The 19,024-nt window shown below is 38.4% G+C and overlaps 1 protein-coding gene across 1 annotated transcript in view; it reads right to left on the bottom strand.

Moving 5' to 3' along the window:
• Window positions 1-14,352, bottom strand: part of fzd4 (frizzled class receptor 4) — a 39,713-nt gene extending 25,361 nt beyond the window's left edge. Inside the window, exon 1 of the mRNA XM_062067261.1 lies at window positions 13,993-14,352. Within this exon, the coding sequence (XP_061923245.1) occupies window positions 13,993-14,241 (249 nt within the window). The 5' untranslated portion in view covers window positions 14,242-14,352. The remainder of the gene's footprint in view (window positions 1-13,992) is intronic.
• Between the last annotated feature and the right edge of the window lie 4,672 nt (window positions 14,353-19,024).

Below are 19,024 nucleotides of genomic sequence, written 5' to 3'. Positions count from 1 at the left end.
CAGACACTTCGCTCTTCGACACTTGGTGATCACTCCAGCAGCACTGAGAGCAAACTCAGCCAAGCTACCTTATAGGTAATGTTGCAATTTTCAATGCCAAAAGAGGAATTGACTCAAAAAACGCTACAACCTAAGTCAGCTTGATGCTAATATACATTGACTTTGCTATTGACAGGCTGCTGTTGACAGGCTGCTGATTAGCGTTAGCAATAGTGATTTTAACTTTTGATTTTTATGAGGGCTACGTTCACACTGCAAGGTCGGATGTCCAATTCATATTTGTTTGTCAAATCCGATTGTTTAATGTATTGGTTCATATTACACACATAAAAATGTGATTTCTAATGTGAATGCAATCCGACCCCCCTGAGGACATGATGTTTCACACACTGCGGTGTTTACGGAAGTAAACATGGCTTCAGTTCTAGTCGGTCTGAGTCCTGGAGCATTTGTGGCAACTTCAAGGATTTTGTGCAATCAAAGTCAACCTTTTCAGAACCAAATTATTTGGTGTAGAAGATTAAAGAAGGAAGACGACAAATATTTTGGCTCTGGCAGGTTTACGGGATACTTTGAAGTCTGCTTGAAGAGCATGTCTGTGGGCGAGCAGTCAGACACAGGAGTGGTGGAACGCGAGTTCCTAAAACATTTAATTTTTACCTTTTTTCTTCTCGGTTGTCAACTATTTTGTATATAATGGAAAAAAATCGGAATTGACTTGCTGTGCAAACCGTACAGCTTGTACAATACTTACAGTATTAACACTTTGTGGGGTGCAACAGACAGCAACGACTGAAATGACCAACACACTATGAACTATACACTTCTGTCATCTAATGTCTTGGACTTGGAACTGCAACTTAGTGTCATACCTGCAAATGATGCTCAGAAATGTGATAACAGAACAAGATACAACATCTGCAGTTTTCACAATCAGGCCATTTTTTAAAATGTTGCAATAAAATATGAGATTTTACTATGAAAAACAAAAGTACAGAAAATTGGTACCATTGAGTACTATTATCGATTCCTAGGTACCAGGAATCAGTACAGTATTGTTTCAAATGTGAACGGTACCGGCATGAAAAGTTAACCATGCGTGTTGGGAAGGGGCTGATTTTTAAAATAACTTTAGGTCACAGGTGTTGAAAAAATTTGAAAATGAACATGCATGCGGTGGATTTCAACAGATAAGAACCCTAAACTTCTATATCTTAAAGACTGTCCTTTCTACCGTTCCTAAAAGACTCTGCAATTCCCCCTCCAACAAATAACAGGAGTTAGAAACATTCTGCTCACAGAAGGTGACCAGAATGCCATTTGTTCACAACTGAATGGAATGCTTACGCGGGGGATTCAGACTATTTTGGACTGGTCGTCGTTGATCTACAGCCATCGTTCTAGCCACACAATACCTCAGCTAACAAGGCTAAATTACACTTCAACGACTGTCGTTGGCTTTGACAATTAGGATTGCTCGTTTGCATCACAACAGTTGTTTTTCTCACTACCGTAGGGCGAAACCATCCTTGCCCAGGCACATCCTCCTTGTTTTTGGAGTATAAATATTGGGTTTTTTGGCACCAATCGTTTGGACTAGATCTGACCAATCTACGTCTCAAATTAGATCTGACCGATCAAAGTCTCAGACTAGATCTGACCGATCGAAGTCTCAGACTAGATCTGACCGATCGAAGTCTCAGACTAGATCTGACCGATCGAAGTCTCAGACTAGGTCTGACCGATCGAAGTCTCAGACTAGGCCTGACCGATCAAAGTCTCAGACTAGGTCTGACCGATCAAAGTCTCAGACTATATCTGACAGATCGAAGTCTCAGACTAGATGTGACCGACCTAAGTCTCAGTCACAGTTGACTGTTTGAAAGTTCGAAAGTTCTCTTGCCTTCTGAGATGTGTTGTATCCGAAATAGCTGCAATCGTCCGTTGCCTTCTCTCAAGGTATTGATTTGTGATTTCCAAAAGCGCCTGTACATGTACAAGAAGGAGAAACACGGGCATGTCTGCATGATCCGCCTTCATCTTTGTCATGACTTTCTGGCGTCACTTCCTGTGTGGGCGAGGTCTTTCTGGCGTCACTTCCTCTCCGAACTCACTTTGTAAACGATCAATGAGTCCATGCAAAGCTAAGTGCCGGAGATTCAAGAAATACACGGCTGGCTTACCCGTGTCAAAATTTGTCTGAGAAGGGGGACCTTAAACGATGGTTAGTGTGGCTGAAACGGGGCTTAGGCTAAATAATTATTCGTTTAAGGGGTTAAACGACTTAGTGTAGACATGGCCTAGATGTGACCGACCTAAGTCCCAGACTAGATGGGACCGACTTAAGTCTCAGACTAGATGGGACCGACCTAAGTTTCAGTCACAGCTGCCTGTTTGAAAGTTCTCTTGCCGTCTGAGATGTGTTGTATCCGAAATAGCTGCAATCGTACGTTGCTGTCTCCTAAGGTATTGATTTGTGATTTCCAAAAGCGCCTGTACATGTACAAGAAGGTGAAACACTGGCATGTCTGCATGATCCGCCTCTATCTTTATGTCTTTCTGGCGTCACTTCCTGTGTGGGCGAGGTCTGTCTGGCGTCACTTCCTCTCCGAACTCACTTTGTAAACGATCAATGAGTCCATACAAAGCTATGTGCCGGAGATTCAAGAAATACACGGCTGGCTTACCCGTGTCAAAATTTGTCTGAGAAGGGGGACCTTAAACGATGGTTAGTGTGGCTTAGGCTAAATAATTATTCGTTTAAGGGGTTAAATGACTTGGTGTAGACATAGCCTAGATGTGACCGACCTAAGTCTCAGACTAGATGTGACCGACCCAAGTCTCAGACTAGATGTGACCGACCCAAGAGGGGGGTCACATCTGCGGTCCCCTCCAAGGTTTCTCATTGTCATCCCATTGGGTTGAGTTTTTCCTTGCCCTGATGTGGGATCTCAGGGTGTCGTTGTGGCTTGTGCAGCCCTTTGAGACACTGGTGATTTAGGGCTATATAAGTAAACATTGATTGATTGATCTGCGCTTCTGCATGATATACTAGTTACTAGGGTAATCTAATTAGGTACTAGAGCAATCTAATTAGTTACTATGGTCATCTGATTAGTTACAATGGTAATGTAAGTGACAGCAGCTCAGACGAGGCACCAAGCAGTGTGGGTGGGGAGCGTTTCCACAGAGGCCAGCCTGAAATGTGGGTGTCAGGGACAGACGCGGAAGGAGATTTTTACAACAAAGTTCTAAAGCTTAGTGATGTATCAGATTGTAGGTGTGTTTGTTTTTTTTACCCTTCGCGTTCATATTTCGCTGTTTGTTGCATTTTTGTTTCGCTTGATTGTAAAATATGTGGATGGAGAGGGGGTGTGACCTCCATATGTTGTCAATATTCAGTGTTTTATCCTTCATAGTTAATATTGTAAATCCCACATTCTTTATTTTCATGTACATTCTGGGTGTCTCATTTAGTTAAAAAAAAAAGGAAAATTCCATTCCGATTTTTAAGGTGGTCTGTCATAACGTTTTTAGCATTCAGACGTTATTGTGAGGTTTTGTATTAGTGTTTCTAAAAATAGATATACATGCCCCCAAACACATTTTTTCTCTCTAAATTTGCCCCCCCCCAAGTCCAAATAATTGCTCAGGCCTGGTCTAAAAGTAGCTAAGCTACAGGAAGCTACTGGAAAATGTAGTTAAGCTACTTAGCCTAGCTACATGTAGCTTGTTACTGGTTACATGTGGCCCTCTGAGAGCAGCCACAGTTGGAATGTGGCCCCCAATAAAAGGGAGTTTGAGTGCCCTGCTTCAGACGCAGAAATGTCTGGGGAGTTTTCCCTGACCGTTGGTAAACTGAGAGCGGCCACTTTCGGCACCTGAAGCTGCTCTGGTTACTTGCCAGGAAGCCTCCCATTAGAGCAAATGTTCGGGGATATGGTTTCCCTTTCACCTTTCCTCCCTCTTCCCTCTCTCTCTCTCTGTGTGTGAGTGTGTGTGTTCTTGTATTCCTACCCTTCTTGAGACATGAAGAAGGAAAAGTATCTTCCATATGAGGAGGTGTGAACAAGTGATGACATAAATCATGGTCCCAATGTCTTATTTGCACCCCTGCTGGTGGCATCTATCAAAATGAGGGTGGTCCCAAAAAGGAGGGATTTTCCAAATTGACTGTGTGTCGCTTTTAAAAGTGCTCCCCCTCTCGTCAACATATGAAATAAGTGTGTAAAATATTTTAAGTGCTCTCCCTCTGGTCAACATACATAAAAAGTGTGTGTAAGAAATTTAAATGTGGCCAAAATAAATAAAAAAAAATAAATAAATAAAAATGAATTTAAAAAAATAAATAAATAAATACAATTTAAAATAAAAATAAATAAAAAAAATAATATATATATATATATATATATATATATATATATATATATATATATATATATATATATATATATATATATATATATATATATATATATATATATACATTTATATGTATAGAGACATGCTGTAATAACTTGAAGTAAATAATGAAGATTAAAAACCAATTATAAAGAAAAAAATTAAAAATAAAAATAAATGAACTAAAAGCAGTCTTTTTCTCACAATGTGTCGACTTTTTTCTTATAAAATCGGGAACAATTTCTCATATTCTTTCTGTTTAAGATTAAAGATTAAAGATTAAAGTACCAATGATTGTCACACACACACTAGATGTGGTGAAATGTGTCCTCTGCATTTGTCCCATCCCCTTGGGGAGCAGTGGGCAGCAGCGGCGCCGCGCCCGTGAATCATTTTTGGTGATTTAACCCCCAACTCCAACCCTTTGTTGCTGAGTGCCAAGCAGGGAGGTTATGGGTCCCATTTTTATAGTCTTTGGTATGACTCGGCTGGGATTTGAACTCCAACCTACCCATCTCAGGGCGGACACTCTAACCACTTCTGTAATATTGCAATACTTTCTCGTAAAATGATTACTTTAGGTAAAATGATTACTTTTTAATGCAAAATGTTGACATTTGTCATCTAAAATTCGGACTTTTATCACAATATTGCCAATTTTTTTGTTGTTCTTGTAAAATAGTGAAGTTTTTTTTTGAGTAAAATTATGACTTTTGTCATAATTTTGCCAAGTAAAATTCAGATTATTATAATATTGCCAACATTTTAAAGTTTTCTTATAAAATTGTGACTTTTGTCAAGTAAAATTCCGACTCTTTTCATAAAATTGCCAAAATGTTAAGCTTTTCTTGTAAAACTGCTACTGTTATTGAGTAAAATTCCAACTTTTATCATAATATTGCACAAATGTTCAGTTTTTCTTGTAAAATTTTGACTTGCGTTGAGTAAAATGACGACTTTTATTATAATACCGCCACAATTCATAAATCATGGTCCCAATAACATTGCATCTAATAGTGAGCCAAATACTAGAGTCCGTGAACATTGCTCCAAAGTCAGGATTTTTTGTTGATTTAATGTGCATACAAAAGTCTTTTTCTCACAAGAGTGTCGACTTTTTGCTTACAAAATTGGGAACAATTTCTCATATTCTTTCTGTAATATTGCAATATTTTCTCGTAAAATTATGACTTTTTAAATGTAAAATTATTACTTGTTAATGCAAAATGGTGACATTTGTCGTATAAAATTCAGACTTTTCTCGCAATATTGCCAATTGTTTTGTTGTTCTTGTAAAATAGTGACGTTTTTTTGAGTAAAATGATAACTTTTGTCATAATTTTGCCAAGTAAAATTCCGATTATTATTATAATATTGCCAAACTTTGTAAGTTTTCTTATAAAAAATGTGACTTTTGTCGAGTAAAATTCCGACTCTTTTCATAAAATTGCCAAAATGTTAAGCTTTTCTTGTAAAACTGCGACTGTTATTGAGTAAAATTCCAACTTTTATCATAATATTGCACAAATGTTCAGTTTTTCTTGTAAAATTTTGACTTGCGTTGAGTAAAATGACGACTTTTATTATAATACTGCCACAATTCATAAATCATGGTCCCAATAACATTCCATCTAATAGGGAGCCAAATACTAGAGTCCGTGAACATTGCTCCAAAGTCAGGATTTTTTGTTGATTTAACGTGCATACAAAAGTCTTTTTCTCACAAAGTGTCGACTTTTTGCTTACAAAATTGGGAACAATTTCTCATATTCTTTCTGTAATATTGCAATATTTTCTCGTAAAATTGCGACTTTTTAAATGTAAAATTATTACTTGTTAATGCGAAATGGTGACATGTGTCGTATAAAATTCAGACTTTTCTCGCAATATTGCCAATTTTTTTGTTCTTGTAAAATAGTGACGTTTTTTTGAGTAAAACGATAACTTGTGTCATAATTTTGCCAAGTAAAATTCCGATTATTATTATAATATTGCCAAACTTTGTAAGTTTTCTTATAAAAAGTGTGACTTTTGTCGAGTAAAATTACGACTCTTTTCATAAAATTGCCACATTGTTAAGCTTTTCTTGTAAAACTGTGACTGTTATTGAGAGAATTACAACTTTTAGCATAATATTGCACAAATGTTCAGTTTTTCTTGTCAAATTTAGTAAAATTACGACTTTTATTGTAATACTGCCAAAAATCAAAATGTTTCTTGTGAAATAGTGACCTTTTTCTTGTGAAATTCCACCTCATTTTTCACAACAACCTTTTTTTATATTTGCATAGTATGTATATATTATTAATGTTGTAAATACACTTCTTTATATATCTAAAAAGGGTGGTCCTGAAAACGTAGGCCTTTTTTCGGAGGTCTCAAGAAGGTAATAAATACAAGAAAGTGTGTGTGCGTGTGTGTGCGTGTGTGTGTGTGTGTGTGTGTGTGTGTGCGGGGGGCTAGGGAGGGGTGTTGGCCAATCTTACAGGGCAATTTTGAGCAGAGCAGTTTGCAGGTCTTGTCCTTCTGTCCGCCTTGCACACACAAATGTCCTCTGAAGAACTTTGTTTACCGCCGTGCGTTCAAACTCTTTCACCTCGACGTCCAAACACGGCCATACCCAGTTATTAAGTTGTGAAAATGTCACCCCACCGGGGACGGGAGGGTTTAAAGTCGTAAAAAAGCTGCATTGGTCAACATTAAATATTGTTTTTATAGGGCTGGGAAACAAAATGATATCGATGTATGTCGCGATAGACACGTAATCGATATCAATAAAAAAATGTGTCGGATAGCAGAAGTATGGAAGCAAGGTTGGTCGCGTGAACAAAGGATCACGTGACACGCTAACAGCCAATCAAGTGACAGTATCAACTATCACGTTTGCTTGATTCTTTGCATGGAGTGAGAAAAGAAAGTCAAAATGAAGAACTTGTGGATAAAAGAGGAAAAGTTTTAGGGTTTTGTCAAAGGGACCGGAGTCAGACCAATGTGGTCTGTACATGATGCAAGGTGCTCGTCCCCACCAAGACCGCTAATATTAGCCGCGCTCACCCTTTAGAGCACAGCTGTAACTCCCTGCCACTATACTTGCAGAAAATAGTTCTTCTCAGGTTTCTCTATGTTTACATTTTCACACTTTGCACTATTTTCTTACATTTTATGAAGCATTTCTTACACATTCCTTATTTTTAAGAGCTTATTGTTAAGTGTTCAATGTGATTTTACTATTTTGTTGACATTGTTTAAGTGTTTTCATGATTGTGTTGCCATTTCCTTTCTGCTTTGAGGGATTATAATCAGGGGGAAGTTACATTTCAAATAAAATATTTTATTCTCCTGCTCCTTATGTTCCATTAGTCATAAAAATATAAATAATTATCGATAATGACCAATATATTAATAATATTTAAACAATGAATGCATAACAAAAAATAATTTCCATAGTTAAATAATAATAACAGGGCAAATTAATGTTACACAGCCGTTATTTCCTGGCATTAAACCTGCAGAAAATAGTTCTTCTTAGGTTTCTTTATGTTTACATTTTCACACTTTGCACTATTTTCTCACACTTTATGAAGCATTTCTTACATATTCCTTATTTTTAAGAGCTTATTGTTAAGTGTTCAATGTGATTTTACTATTTTGTTGACATTGTTTGTTTTCCATGCTCGTGTTGACATTTCCTTTCTGCCTGGAGGGATTATAAGCAGAGGAAGTTACATTTCAAATAAAATATTTTATTCTCCTGCTCCTTATGTTCCATTAGTCATAAAAATATAAATAATTATCGATAATGACCGATATATTAATAATATTTAAACAATTAATGCATAACAAAAATAATTTCCATTGTTAAATAATAATAACAGGGCAAATTAATGTTACACAGCCGTTATTTCCTGGCATATTAATTCACAGGCAATTGCTGAAGGAATCCTGGAATTTTTTTTTTTTTTGAATTGTTGAGAGGGAGCACACAATTCTCAAACAGGCTGAATATTTTGAAGTTGGAACGGTTTGAATCAGATGAAAAATGCAGGAGTTGTGGAACTTTGAAGAATGTCCCATTGATTTCAAAGGGAATTTCCCCAAAAATTTGGGAATTTTCGGGAAAAGCGGGAATCATCTAGTTAATGCATATTATTTCCAGGCTTTCACTGGCCACATAAAATAATAGGGCAGGCCAGATTTGGCCCCTGTGCCTTGCGTATTGACACCTGTGGGCTAGGGGGAGTGGAATTCTGCTTGGGTCCTAATTCCCCCCGGGGAAAAATAAAATAAATAATAATTTTAAAAAATTCCCAATCACGCTGTAATAAATAATAGTTATTCCTAAAGCTGCAATCAAGTTAGTTGGCTGAATGAGCGGGTATCGGACAACTCGGTCTCCTCGGACGCATCCTCGCTCATCCATGCGGACTAGAAACATAAACGGCAGCTCAGCTCGCTCGCAGTCCTGGCTTGAGGTGAAGGCTAATTCGCTTTTAGCGTAACGTTAGCTCATTTTGCGGGGTGTGTGTGTGTGTTACGGACAGCAAAGCCCTGTCTGTCTGTTATTTCACTTGACCTTTTTCTGTGTTGAAGCAGCAAAAAAGGACATTATGTTAAATGAAGAGTTTCTGTCTCTGATAGTTGATATAATAATGTAAGTGCATCATCAAGCCTACATGAACTCCATGGTGTTCAGGGATGAATAGTCTCTCCTATTGCTACATAGTTACATTAATCATTAGTAAAGCAGCAGCCTAGTTTAGAATAGCAGGGTCCCTGCTATCACATGTTGATAAAAATATAACATTTACATAATAAAAATCAACTTCAGGCTTCCCAAATGCTGTAATAAATTAAGCATGATGAGTTGACTTGAAACTGTTTAAAGGCCTACTGAAAGCCACTACTAGCGACCACGCAGTCTGATAGTTTATATATCAATGATGAAATCTTAACATTGCAACACATGCCAATACGGCCGGGTTAACTTATAAAGTGACATTTTAAATTTCCCGGGAAATATCCGGCTGAAACGTCGCAGTATGATGACGTATGCGCGTGACGAAGTCAGTATAACGGAAGTTATGGTACCCCGTAGAATCCTATACAAAAAGCTCTGTTTTCATTTCATAATTCCACAGTATTCTGGACATCTTTTGCAATTTGTTTAATGAACAATGAAGGCTGCAAAGAAGACAGTTGTAGGTGGGATCGGTGTATTAGCAGCGGACTACAGCAACACAACCAGGAGGACTTTGTTGGAGCGCTAGCCGCGCTAGCCGCGCTAGCCGCCGACCTCACCTTGACTTCCTACGTCTCCGGGCCGCCAAACGCATCGGGCGAAGTCCTTCGTCCTTCTGCCGATCGCTGGAACGCAGGTGAGCACGGGTGTTGATGAACAGATGAGGGCTGGCTGGCGTAGGTGGAGAGCTAATGTTTTTAGCATAGCTCTGTGCAGTCCGGTTGCTAAGTTAGCTTCAATGGCGTCGTTAGCACAGCATTGTTAACCTTCGCCAGCCTGGAAAGCATTAACCGTGTATTTACATGTCCACGGTTTAATAGTATTGTTGATTTTCTATCTATACTTCCAGTCAGGGGTTTATTTTTTTTTGTTTCTATATGCAGTTAAAGCACGATGCTATCACGTTAGCTCGTAGCTAAAGCGTTTCGCCGATGTATTGTCGTGGAGATAAAAGGCACTGAATGTCCATTTCGCGTTCTCGACTCTCATTTTCAAGAGGATATAGTATCCCAGGTGGTTTAAAATACAAATCCGTGATCCACAATAGAAAAAGGAGAGTGTGGAATCCAATGAGCCAGCTTGTACCTAAGTTACGGTCAGAGCGAAAAAAGATACGTCCTGCACTGCCTCTCAAGTCCTTCACTGTAACGTTCCTCATCTACGAATCTTTCATCCTCGCTCAAATTAATGGGGTAATCGTCACTTTCTCGGTCCGAATCTTTCTCGCTCCATTGTAAACAACGGGGAATTGTGAGGAATACTAGCTCCTGTGACGTCACGCTACTTCCGCTACAGGCAAGGCTTTTTTTTTTATCAGCGAGCAAAAGTTGCGATCTTTATCGTCGATTTTCTCTACTAAATCCTTCCAGCAAAAATATGGCAATATCGCGAAATGATCAAGTACGACACATAGAATGGATCTGCTATTCCCGTTTAAATAAAAAAAAAATCATTTCAGTAGGCCTTTAATGTTGCACTTTTTATATGTAGAAGAAAAGTTTTGTCATTTTATTTAATCTGAGCAACAACTTGAGGCAGTTTAATGTTGATTAACGTGGGCAGAATTATTATAGTGTTCCCAATGTTAAAAGGATAAAGCCATTGTTTACAAATTTGGTAAATAAAGAACCAATAAATGTACATTTTGTTGTTTTCTTACTGTACCGAAAATGAACCGAGGTACGTACTGAACGGAAATTTTTGTGTACCGTTACACCCGTAACATGTAGATGTCGTATCGGGACATATCTTTAAGAGTTTGAGCCGTATAGGAATTAACTATACACAATAAAACGTTAACAAAATGATGTGTCAAATGTTTTTTAAAGTAATGTGGCGTTTGCTTTTTTCGATATCAAAATAAAACACAAAGCAGTTTGCCTAATGAAAATAAAGTCTAATAAACAAGATGAGTTCTTCTCTAATGCTCCCTTGTGGTTCAGTACAACAGTTTGGCCAACAACGAGAAAAAACAGGAGTGACCGCATGTTTCCACACCTCAACAACTCTTAAGTCACAGCAGCTGATGACCGCTGTATTGTCAAAATGAAAGCAACACCATACAGTTTTTCTCCTTCGCTGTATACTTTTAGTGTGGGGACAAGTGTCTCCAATATTGTCCACACCTGTCTCCATCCAAGCGAGGAAAAATGACTGTAGCGTCCCGGAAGAGTTGGTGCTGCAAGGAATTCTGGGAACGTGTTATGTTGTGTTTATGTTGTGTTGCGGTGCAAATATCCTCTTGAAATAGGTTTGTCATTGTTTTGTAGTGTGGTCTCACTATATGGCACAGGTTTATGACAGTGTTGGCGTTGTTTATATGGCCAGCCTTAGTGTGACATGTAGGTCTGTTGACGAAAGTGTGTTGTTTAAAATGAATCAACAATTATAGGGCTTTTGGTCATTACCCTTTATCATTAAGTGGAGTTGTATCTTTATTTATCATTATGTTGTTGACCATTACATCCCTTGTCCATTAGCAAGTAAAGAGTCAAGGGCGGTCACGGCAACACCTTGCCGCAAATGTTGGTCAATTTTTTAGGGCATCACGGCAAATGAGAGGGCGGTCGCGGCAATTGCCGCGGTTGCCGTGGTTAAATTCGAGCCCGGGTGATTCCCAGAGCCCAAAAAAAGTCTGCGGGCTATAGAGCGTTTTCTATTCGGGCTTCAGTACTCTGGAATGCCCTCCCGGTAACAGTTAGAGATGCTACCTCAGAAGCATTTAAGTCCCATCTTGAAACTCATTTGTATACTCTAGCCTTTAAATAGACCCCCCTTTTAGATCAGTTGATCTGCCGTCTCTTTTCTGCTCATAGATGAGGTGACCGCAGATGATATGCTAGCTGTCCAAAGTCGGGACGCGGGGTGGACCACTCATCTGTGCATCAGTTGGGGACGCAATCTACTAAAAAGTTTCAATCAATAAATCAATCAATCCGCTATGGACTGGACTCTCACACTATTATGTTAGATCCACTTTGGACTGGCCTCTCAAACTATTAACTAGATCCACTATGGACTGGACTCTCACACTATTATGTTAGATCCACTATGGACTGGACTCTCACACTATTATGTTAGATCCACTATGGACTGGACTCTCACACTATTATGTTAGGTCCACTACGGACTGGACTCTCACACTATTAACTAGATCCACTATGGACTGGACTATGGACTGGACTTTACCATGAATTGATTAACGTGGACCGCGAAAAACTTATTCGGGTGTTACCACTTAGTGGTCAATTGTACGGAATATGTACTGTACTGTGCAATCTACTAATAAAAGTTTCAATCAATCAATCAATCAATCATTCCGCTACGGATTGAACTCTCACACTATTAACTAGATCCTCTATGGACTGGACTCTTAAACTATTAACTAGATCCACTATGGACTGAAGTTTCACATTCTTAACTAGATCCAGTATGGACTGAACTCTCACACTATTAACTAGATCCACTATGGACTGGACTCTCACACTATTAACTAGATCCAGTATGGACTGAACTGTCACACTATTATGTTAGATCCACTATGGACTGGACTCTCACACTAATAACTAGATCCACTATGGACTGGACTCTGACACTATGGATCCACTATGGACTGGACTCTCACACTATCAACTAGATCCACTATGGACTGGACTTTCACACTATCAACTAGATCCACTATAGACTGGACTCTCACACTATTAACTAGATCCAGTATGGACTGAACTCTCACACTATTGACTAGATCCACTATGGACTGGACTATCACACTAACAACTAGATCCACTATGGACTGGACTCTCACACTATTGACTAGATCCACTATGGACTGGACTCTCACACTAATAACTAGATCCACTATGGACTGAACTCACACTATTGACTAGATCCACTATGGACTGGACTCTGACACTATTAACTAGAGCTACTATGGAATTAACTCTCACACTATCAACTAGATCCACTATGGACTGGACTCTCACACTATTAACTACATCCACTATGGACTGGACTCTCACACTATTAACTACATCCACTATGGACTGGACTCTCACACTAACTCGATCCACTATGGACTGGACTCTCACACTATTAACAAGATCCACTATGGACTTGACTCTCACACTATTAACTAGATCCACTATGGACTTGACTCTCACTATTAACTAGATCCACTATGGACTTGACTCTCACACTATTAACTAGATCCACTATGGACTGAACTCTCACACTATGATCTAGATCTACTATGGATTGGACTCTCACACTAATAACTAGATCCACTATGGACTGGACTCTAACACTATTAACTAGATCCACTCGACGTCCATTGTGCCGGTCGCCCCGGGGGGGTGTTCTCTCCAAGGTTTCTCATTGTAGCCCGTCAGGTTGAGTTTTTTCCTTGCCCCGATGCGGGATCTGAGCCGCGGACGTCGTTGTGGCTTGTGCAGCCCTTTGAGACACTGGTGATTTAGGGCTATATAAGTAAAACGTTGATTGATTGAAGGTGGCAGACCCGTCGGCGATCCTGTTCTGTCTCCCTGTAATGTCTGATCCGGTTCTGTCTCCCTGTAATGTTTGATCCTGTTCTGTCTCCCTGTAATGTTTGATCCTGTTCTGTCTCCCTAGTAATGTTTGTCTGCTCTTGTGCTGAAAATCCCCTCGGGGATTATTCAACTATTTCTGATTCTGGTTATAAAGTAGCTCTTTTTTTCCACTTCGCGCGCGCACGCGCACGGCTATTTGCATCCCTAAAAAAAAAAAGTGCGCGCGTGCACAAAAGAGCCGTCCGGCAAAATCTGCGTCCGTCCTAAACCCAAACCGCACCGGACGCGGCGTGCGTGCGTGCGTACCTTGAGCTGGCCGGAGCAGCCGTACTGGATGAGCGGCGTGAAGGTGGTCAGCTGCAGCTCGGCGTCCGACTGCAGCACGTTGCCCACCAGGTTGGGCATCTTGGTGACGTTGTAGCCCAGACCTTGGCACATGCCGATCCGGATGGGGTCGCAGGTCATCTCCTCCGCCTCGTCGCCGAAGCCGCGCACGGCGCTCGGCGCCAGGAGTCCGGACAAGAGCAGCAGGCTCGACACCATCGAAGCCCGCATGGCCAGACTCGCTCTCTCCGGACTATCCTGAAAGAACCGCGGGGTGCATAAATCCACGGGTGGGGGTTAGCGTGAGTAGTTCCAGTGGGAGTCCGTGGGTCGACTTGATGCTCGTCCACGCTGCGAGCGGCCCGGCTTCTAACTTTATTGTGTCTGAGAGCGCAGACTATTAAAGCCGTGCACTGCACTAGTGGCCAATCAGAGAGCACCACTTGCCTCTTCTGACCAATCACAGGCCGCGGGGGGCGGGCTCTAGTGGAAAAACCTCCTTTTTTTTATTCCCTCGCTGCATTCTTTCTCTTTTCCTTTACATTTCACACCTGTTTCTCTACTTTGCCCCTTTCACTGACTTTAAAGTGCTCAAACTAGTAGAAAGTAATACTTCTAATGACTGAAAACTGTGTGACGATATGAATGTTGTATATACAGTGGTGGTCAAAAGTTTACGTACACTTGTCATGCCATACTTGCCAATAGGGATGTCCGATAATGACTTTTTGCCGATATTCCGATATTGTCCAACTCTTTAATTACCGATACCGATATATACAGTCGTGGAATCAACACATCATTATGCCTAATTTGGACAACCAGCAGGAGAAGTGAATTATATTTATATAGCGCTTTTCTCTAGTGCGGGGGTCGGCAACCCGCGGCTCTAGAGCCGCATGCGGCTCTTTAGCGCCGCCCTAGTGGCTCTCTGGAGATTTTTCAAAAATGTATGAAGAATGGAAAAAGATGAGGGGAGAAAAAAAAATCAATTTTTTTGTTTTAGTATGGTTTCTGTAGGAGGACAAACATGACACAAACCTCCGTAATTGTTATAAATCACACTGTTTATATTAAATATGCTTCACTGATTCAAGTATTTGGCGAGCGCCGTTTTGTCCTACTTATTTTGGCGGTCCTTGAACTCACCGTATAGTCTGTTTACATGCATAACTTTCTCCGACTTTCTAGGACGTGTTTTATGCCACTTCTTTTTCTGTCTCATTTTGTCCACCACATTTTTAACCTTGTACATGAGTGCACAAAGGTGAGTTTTGTTGGTGTTATTGACTTGTGTGAAGTGCTAATCAGACATATTTGGTCACTGCATGACTGCAAGCTAATCGATGCTAACATGCTATTTAGGCTAGCTATATGTACATATTGCATCATTATGCCTCATTTGTAGCTATATTTGAGCTAATTTAGTTTCCTTTAAGTCCTCTTAATTAAATGTATATCTCATGACACATGTAATATGGCTTTTAATTTTTTGCGGCTCCAGACAGATTTGTTTTTGTTTTTCTGGTCCAATATGGCTCTTTCAACATTGTGGGTTGCCGACCCCTGATCTAGTGACACAAAGCGCTTTACACAGTGAAACCCAATATCTAAGTTACATTCAAGCCAGTGTGGGTGGCACTGGGAGCAGGTGGGTAAAGTGTCTTGCCCAAGGACACAACGGCAGTGACTAGGATGGCGGAAGCGGGGATCGAACCTGGAACCCTCAAGTTGCTGGCACGGCCGCTCTACCGACCGAGTAACTTCCTCTGATTATAATCCCTCAGCTATTAAGGCAGAAAGGAAACGTCAACAAAAGCGTGAAAACCCTCAAACAATGTCAACAAAATATCAAAATCACCTTGAACACTTAACTATAAGCTTTTAAAATGAAGGAATATGTAAGAAATGCTTCATAAAGTGTAAGAAAATAGTACAAAGTGTGAAAATGTCATCATAAAGAAACCTGAGAGGAACTATTTTCTGCAGGTTTAATGCCAGGAAATAACGTCTGTGTAACATTTATTTGCCCTGTTATTCTTATTTAACTATGGAAATTATTTTTTATTATGCAGTAATTGTTTAAATATTATTAATATATCGGTCTATATCGATAATTATTGACATTTTTACGACTAATAGCAAGCAGGACAATAAAATATTTTATTAGAAATGTAACTTCCTCTGATTATAATCCCTCAGCTATTAAGGCAGAAAGGAAATGTCAACAAAAGCGTGAAAACCCTCAATGTCAACAAAATATTAAAATCCCATTAAACACTTAACTATAAGCTTTTAAAATGAAGGAATGTGTAAGAGATGCTTCATAAAGTGTAAGAAAATAGTGCAAAGTGTGAAAATGTCAACATAAAGAAACCTAAGAACTATTTTCTGCAGGTTTAATGCCAGGAAATAACGGCTGTGTAACATTTATTTGCCCTGTTATTCTTATTTAACTATGGAAATTATTTTTTATTATGCAGTAATTGTTTAAATATTATTAATATATCGGTCTATATCGATAATTATTGACATTTTTACGACTAATAGCAAGCAGGACAATAAAATATTTTATTAGACATGTAACTTCCTCTGATTATAATCCCTCAGCTATTAAGGCAGAAAGGAAACGTCAACAAAAGCGTGAAAACCCTCAAACAATGTCAACAAAATATCAAAATCACATTAAACACTTAACTATAAGATCTTAAAATGAAAGAATGTGTAAGAAATGCTTCATAAAGTGTAAGAAAATAGTGCAAAGTGTGAAAATGTCAACATAAAGAAACCTGAGAAGAACTATTTTCTGCAGGTTTAGTTACAGCTGTGCTCTAAAGGGTGAGCTAAAGTGGCGTGGCATTAGCGCTCTTGCCTTGCATCATTTATAGACCACATTGGTCTGACTACGGTCCGTTTGAAAACATCGTAATATACATTGTAATATATATATATATATATATATATATATATATATATATATATATATATATATATATATATATATATATATATTACAATGTATATTACGATGTTTTCAAACGGACCGTAGTCAGACCAATGTATATATATATATATATATATATATATATATATATATATATATATATATATATATATATATATATATATATATATATATATATATATATATATATATATATATATTAGTTTCATTATATTTATTACACCAAATAATACATTGCAAATATCAGTTTGAATGAAGAATCATGTTGGATCGTCAACCCTAGTAACCGGGTTATAAACGGAGTAGACTGTTATTTACTGAAAACAAAAATGTTAAAACAATCGCAGAAAACCAAACCAAATAAAAAGCTAGTTCCGCACATTTGGGTCACGTGCGCAAGTTAAGTGTTTACAGTACGCGCACCATGTCTTCTATTTTACTAAAGTCATTTACCAAAGGTAAACGTGCTCGGCTATAGGCTACTGGGAGCTCGCAGCTACTCAACAGCCAAGCACCCTAGAGCACACAAGCTAGACATGTGTAATAAACATATTGCTGCCTAATTTGTGAATATAAACAAGTGTCAAGTAATTACAGTTGCATATCTCTAATACATACAAAGTCTCCGAGGCACAATTAGAAGGTATCCAGTAACAAAGGTGTCCGCATCATTTAACTTATTGCGTCATGAGCTTAACTTCATGAACCATTTATTGTGACCAAAAAAAACCCGACACTTAGCACTCCACTTTAACTGAAAGACAGCATAAATCCATCCCAGACGGTTAATAATAAATAAGTTAGAGTTTTCCATAGCTGCCATTGTTCTCTGTCTGACTCAGTTCACTTGATCAAACCTTCTCCAACATTCCACACTACAAAATGATGAAAGTATGCACTCTGATACAGGCTGATATCGTATCTGAAGTGAAAAAGCTGTATCGGGACTCCCGTATTTAATAAGTAGATAACTGTTGTGCAAGTAAAAGTCAGACTGGGGACCATCAAGTAGCTAAAACACCGTGTTATTATACAGTAAATATATTACAAATACACTTCTCTTGTATTATTATACAGTAAATATATTACAAATACACTTCTCTTGTATTATTATACAGTAAATATATTACAAATACACTTCTCTTGTATTATTATACAGTAAATATATTACAAATACACTTCTTTTGTATTATTATACAGTAAATATATTACAAATACACTTCTCTTGTATTATTATACAGTAAATATATTACAAATACACTTCTCTTGTATTATTATGCAGTAAATATATTACAAATACACTTCTCTCGTATTATTATGCAGTAAATATATTACAAATACACTTGTCTTGTATTATTATGCAGTAAATATATTACAAATACACTTCTCTTGTATTATTAAACAGTAAATATATTACAAATGCACTTCTTTTGTATTATTATGCAGTAAATATATTACAAATACACTTCTCTTGTATTAGTATGCAGTAAATATATTACAAATACCCTTCTCTTGTATTATTATACAGTAAATATATTACAAATACACTTCTCTCGTATTATTATGCAGTAAATATATTACAAATACACTTCTCTTGTATTATTATACAGTAAATATATTACAAATACACTTCTCTTGTATTATTATACAGTAAATATATTACAAATACACTTCTTTTGTATTATTATACAGTAAATATATTACAAATACACTTCTCTTGTATTATTATGCAGTAAATATATTACAAATCCACTTCTCTTGAGGACTTGAGAAAATAGTGTAGGTTCTCTCCAGGCCAGTGAGCCCCAAATGGCCGTGACATTGTGATTGAAAGCGGCCTCTTGTGTGATGCTGAAGGCCTGTTTAGCATTGCAAAGAGTCCACATAGTGGACAGGTATTGTTTGGCCCCGGGCCCCCCCGGGGGAGGTCTTCACCTTTTACAGCATTACATTAGCAGTGAAGAGTGTCACTGGCCTGGGAGGGACCTCCACAGCCAAACTGCACAAATGCAAGTTGTTGTTTTTTTGTGGCATTTGTTCAGGTAGGAA

The sequence above is a fragment of the Entelurus aequoreus genome, linkage group LG13 (assembly GCF_033978785.1).
Source record: "Entelurus aequoreus isolate RoL-2023_Sb linkage group LG13, RoL_Eaeq_v1.1, whole genome shotgun sequence".
NCBI lineage: Eukaryota > Metazoa > Chordata > Actinopteri > Syngnathiformes > Syngnathidae > Entelurus > Entelurus aequoreus.
This window is presented reverse-complemented; position numbering and strand designations above follow the sequence as displayed.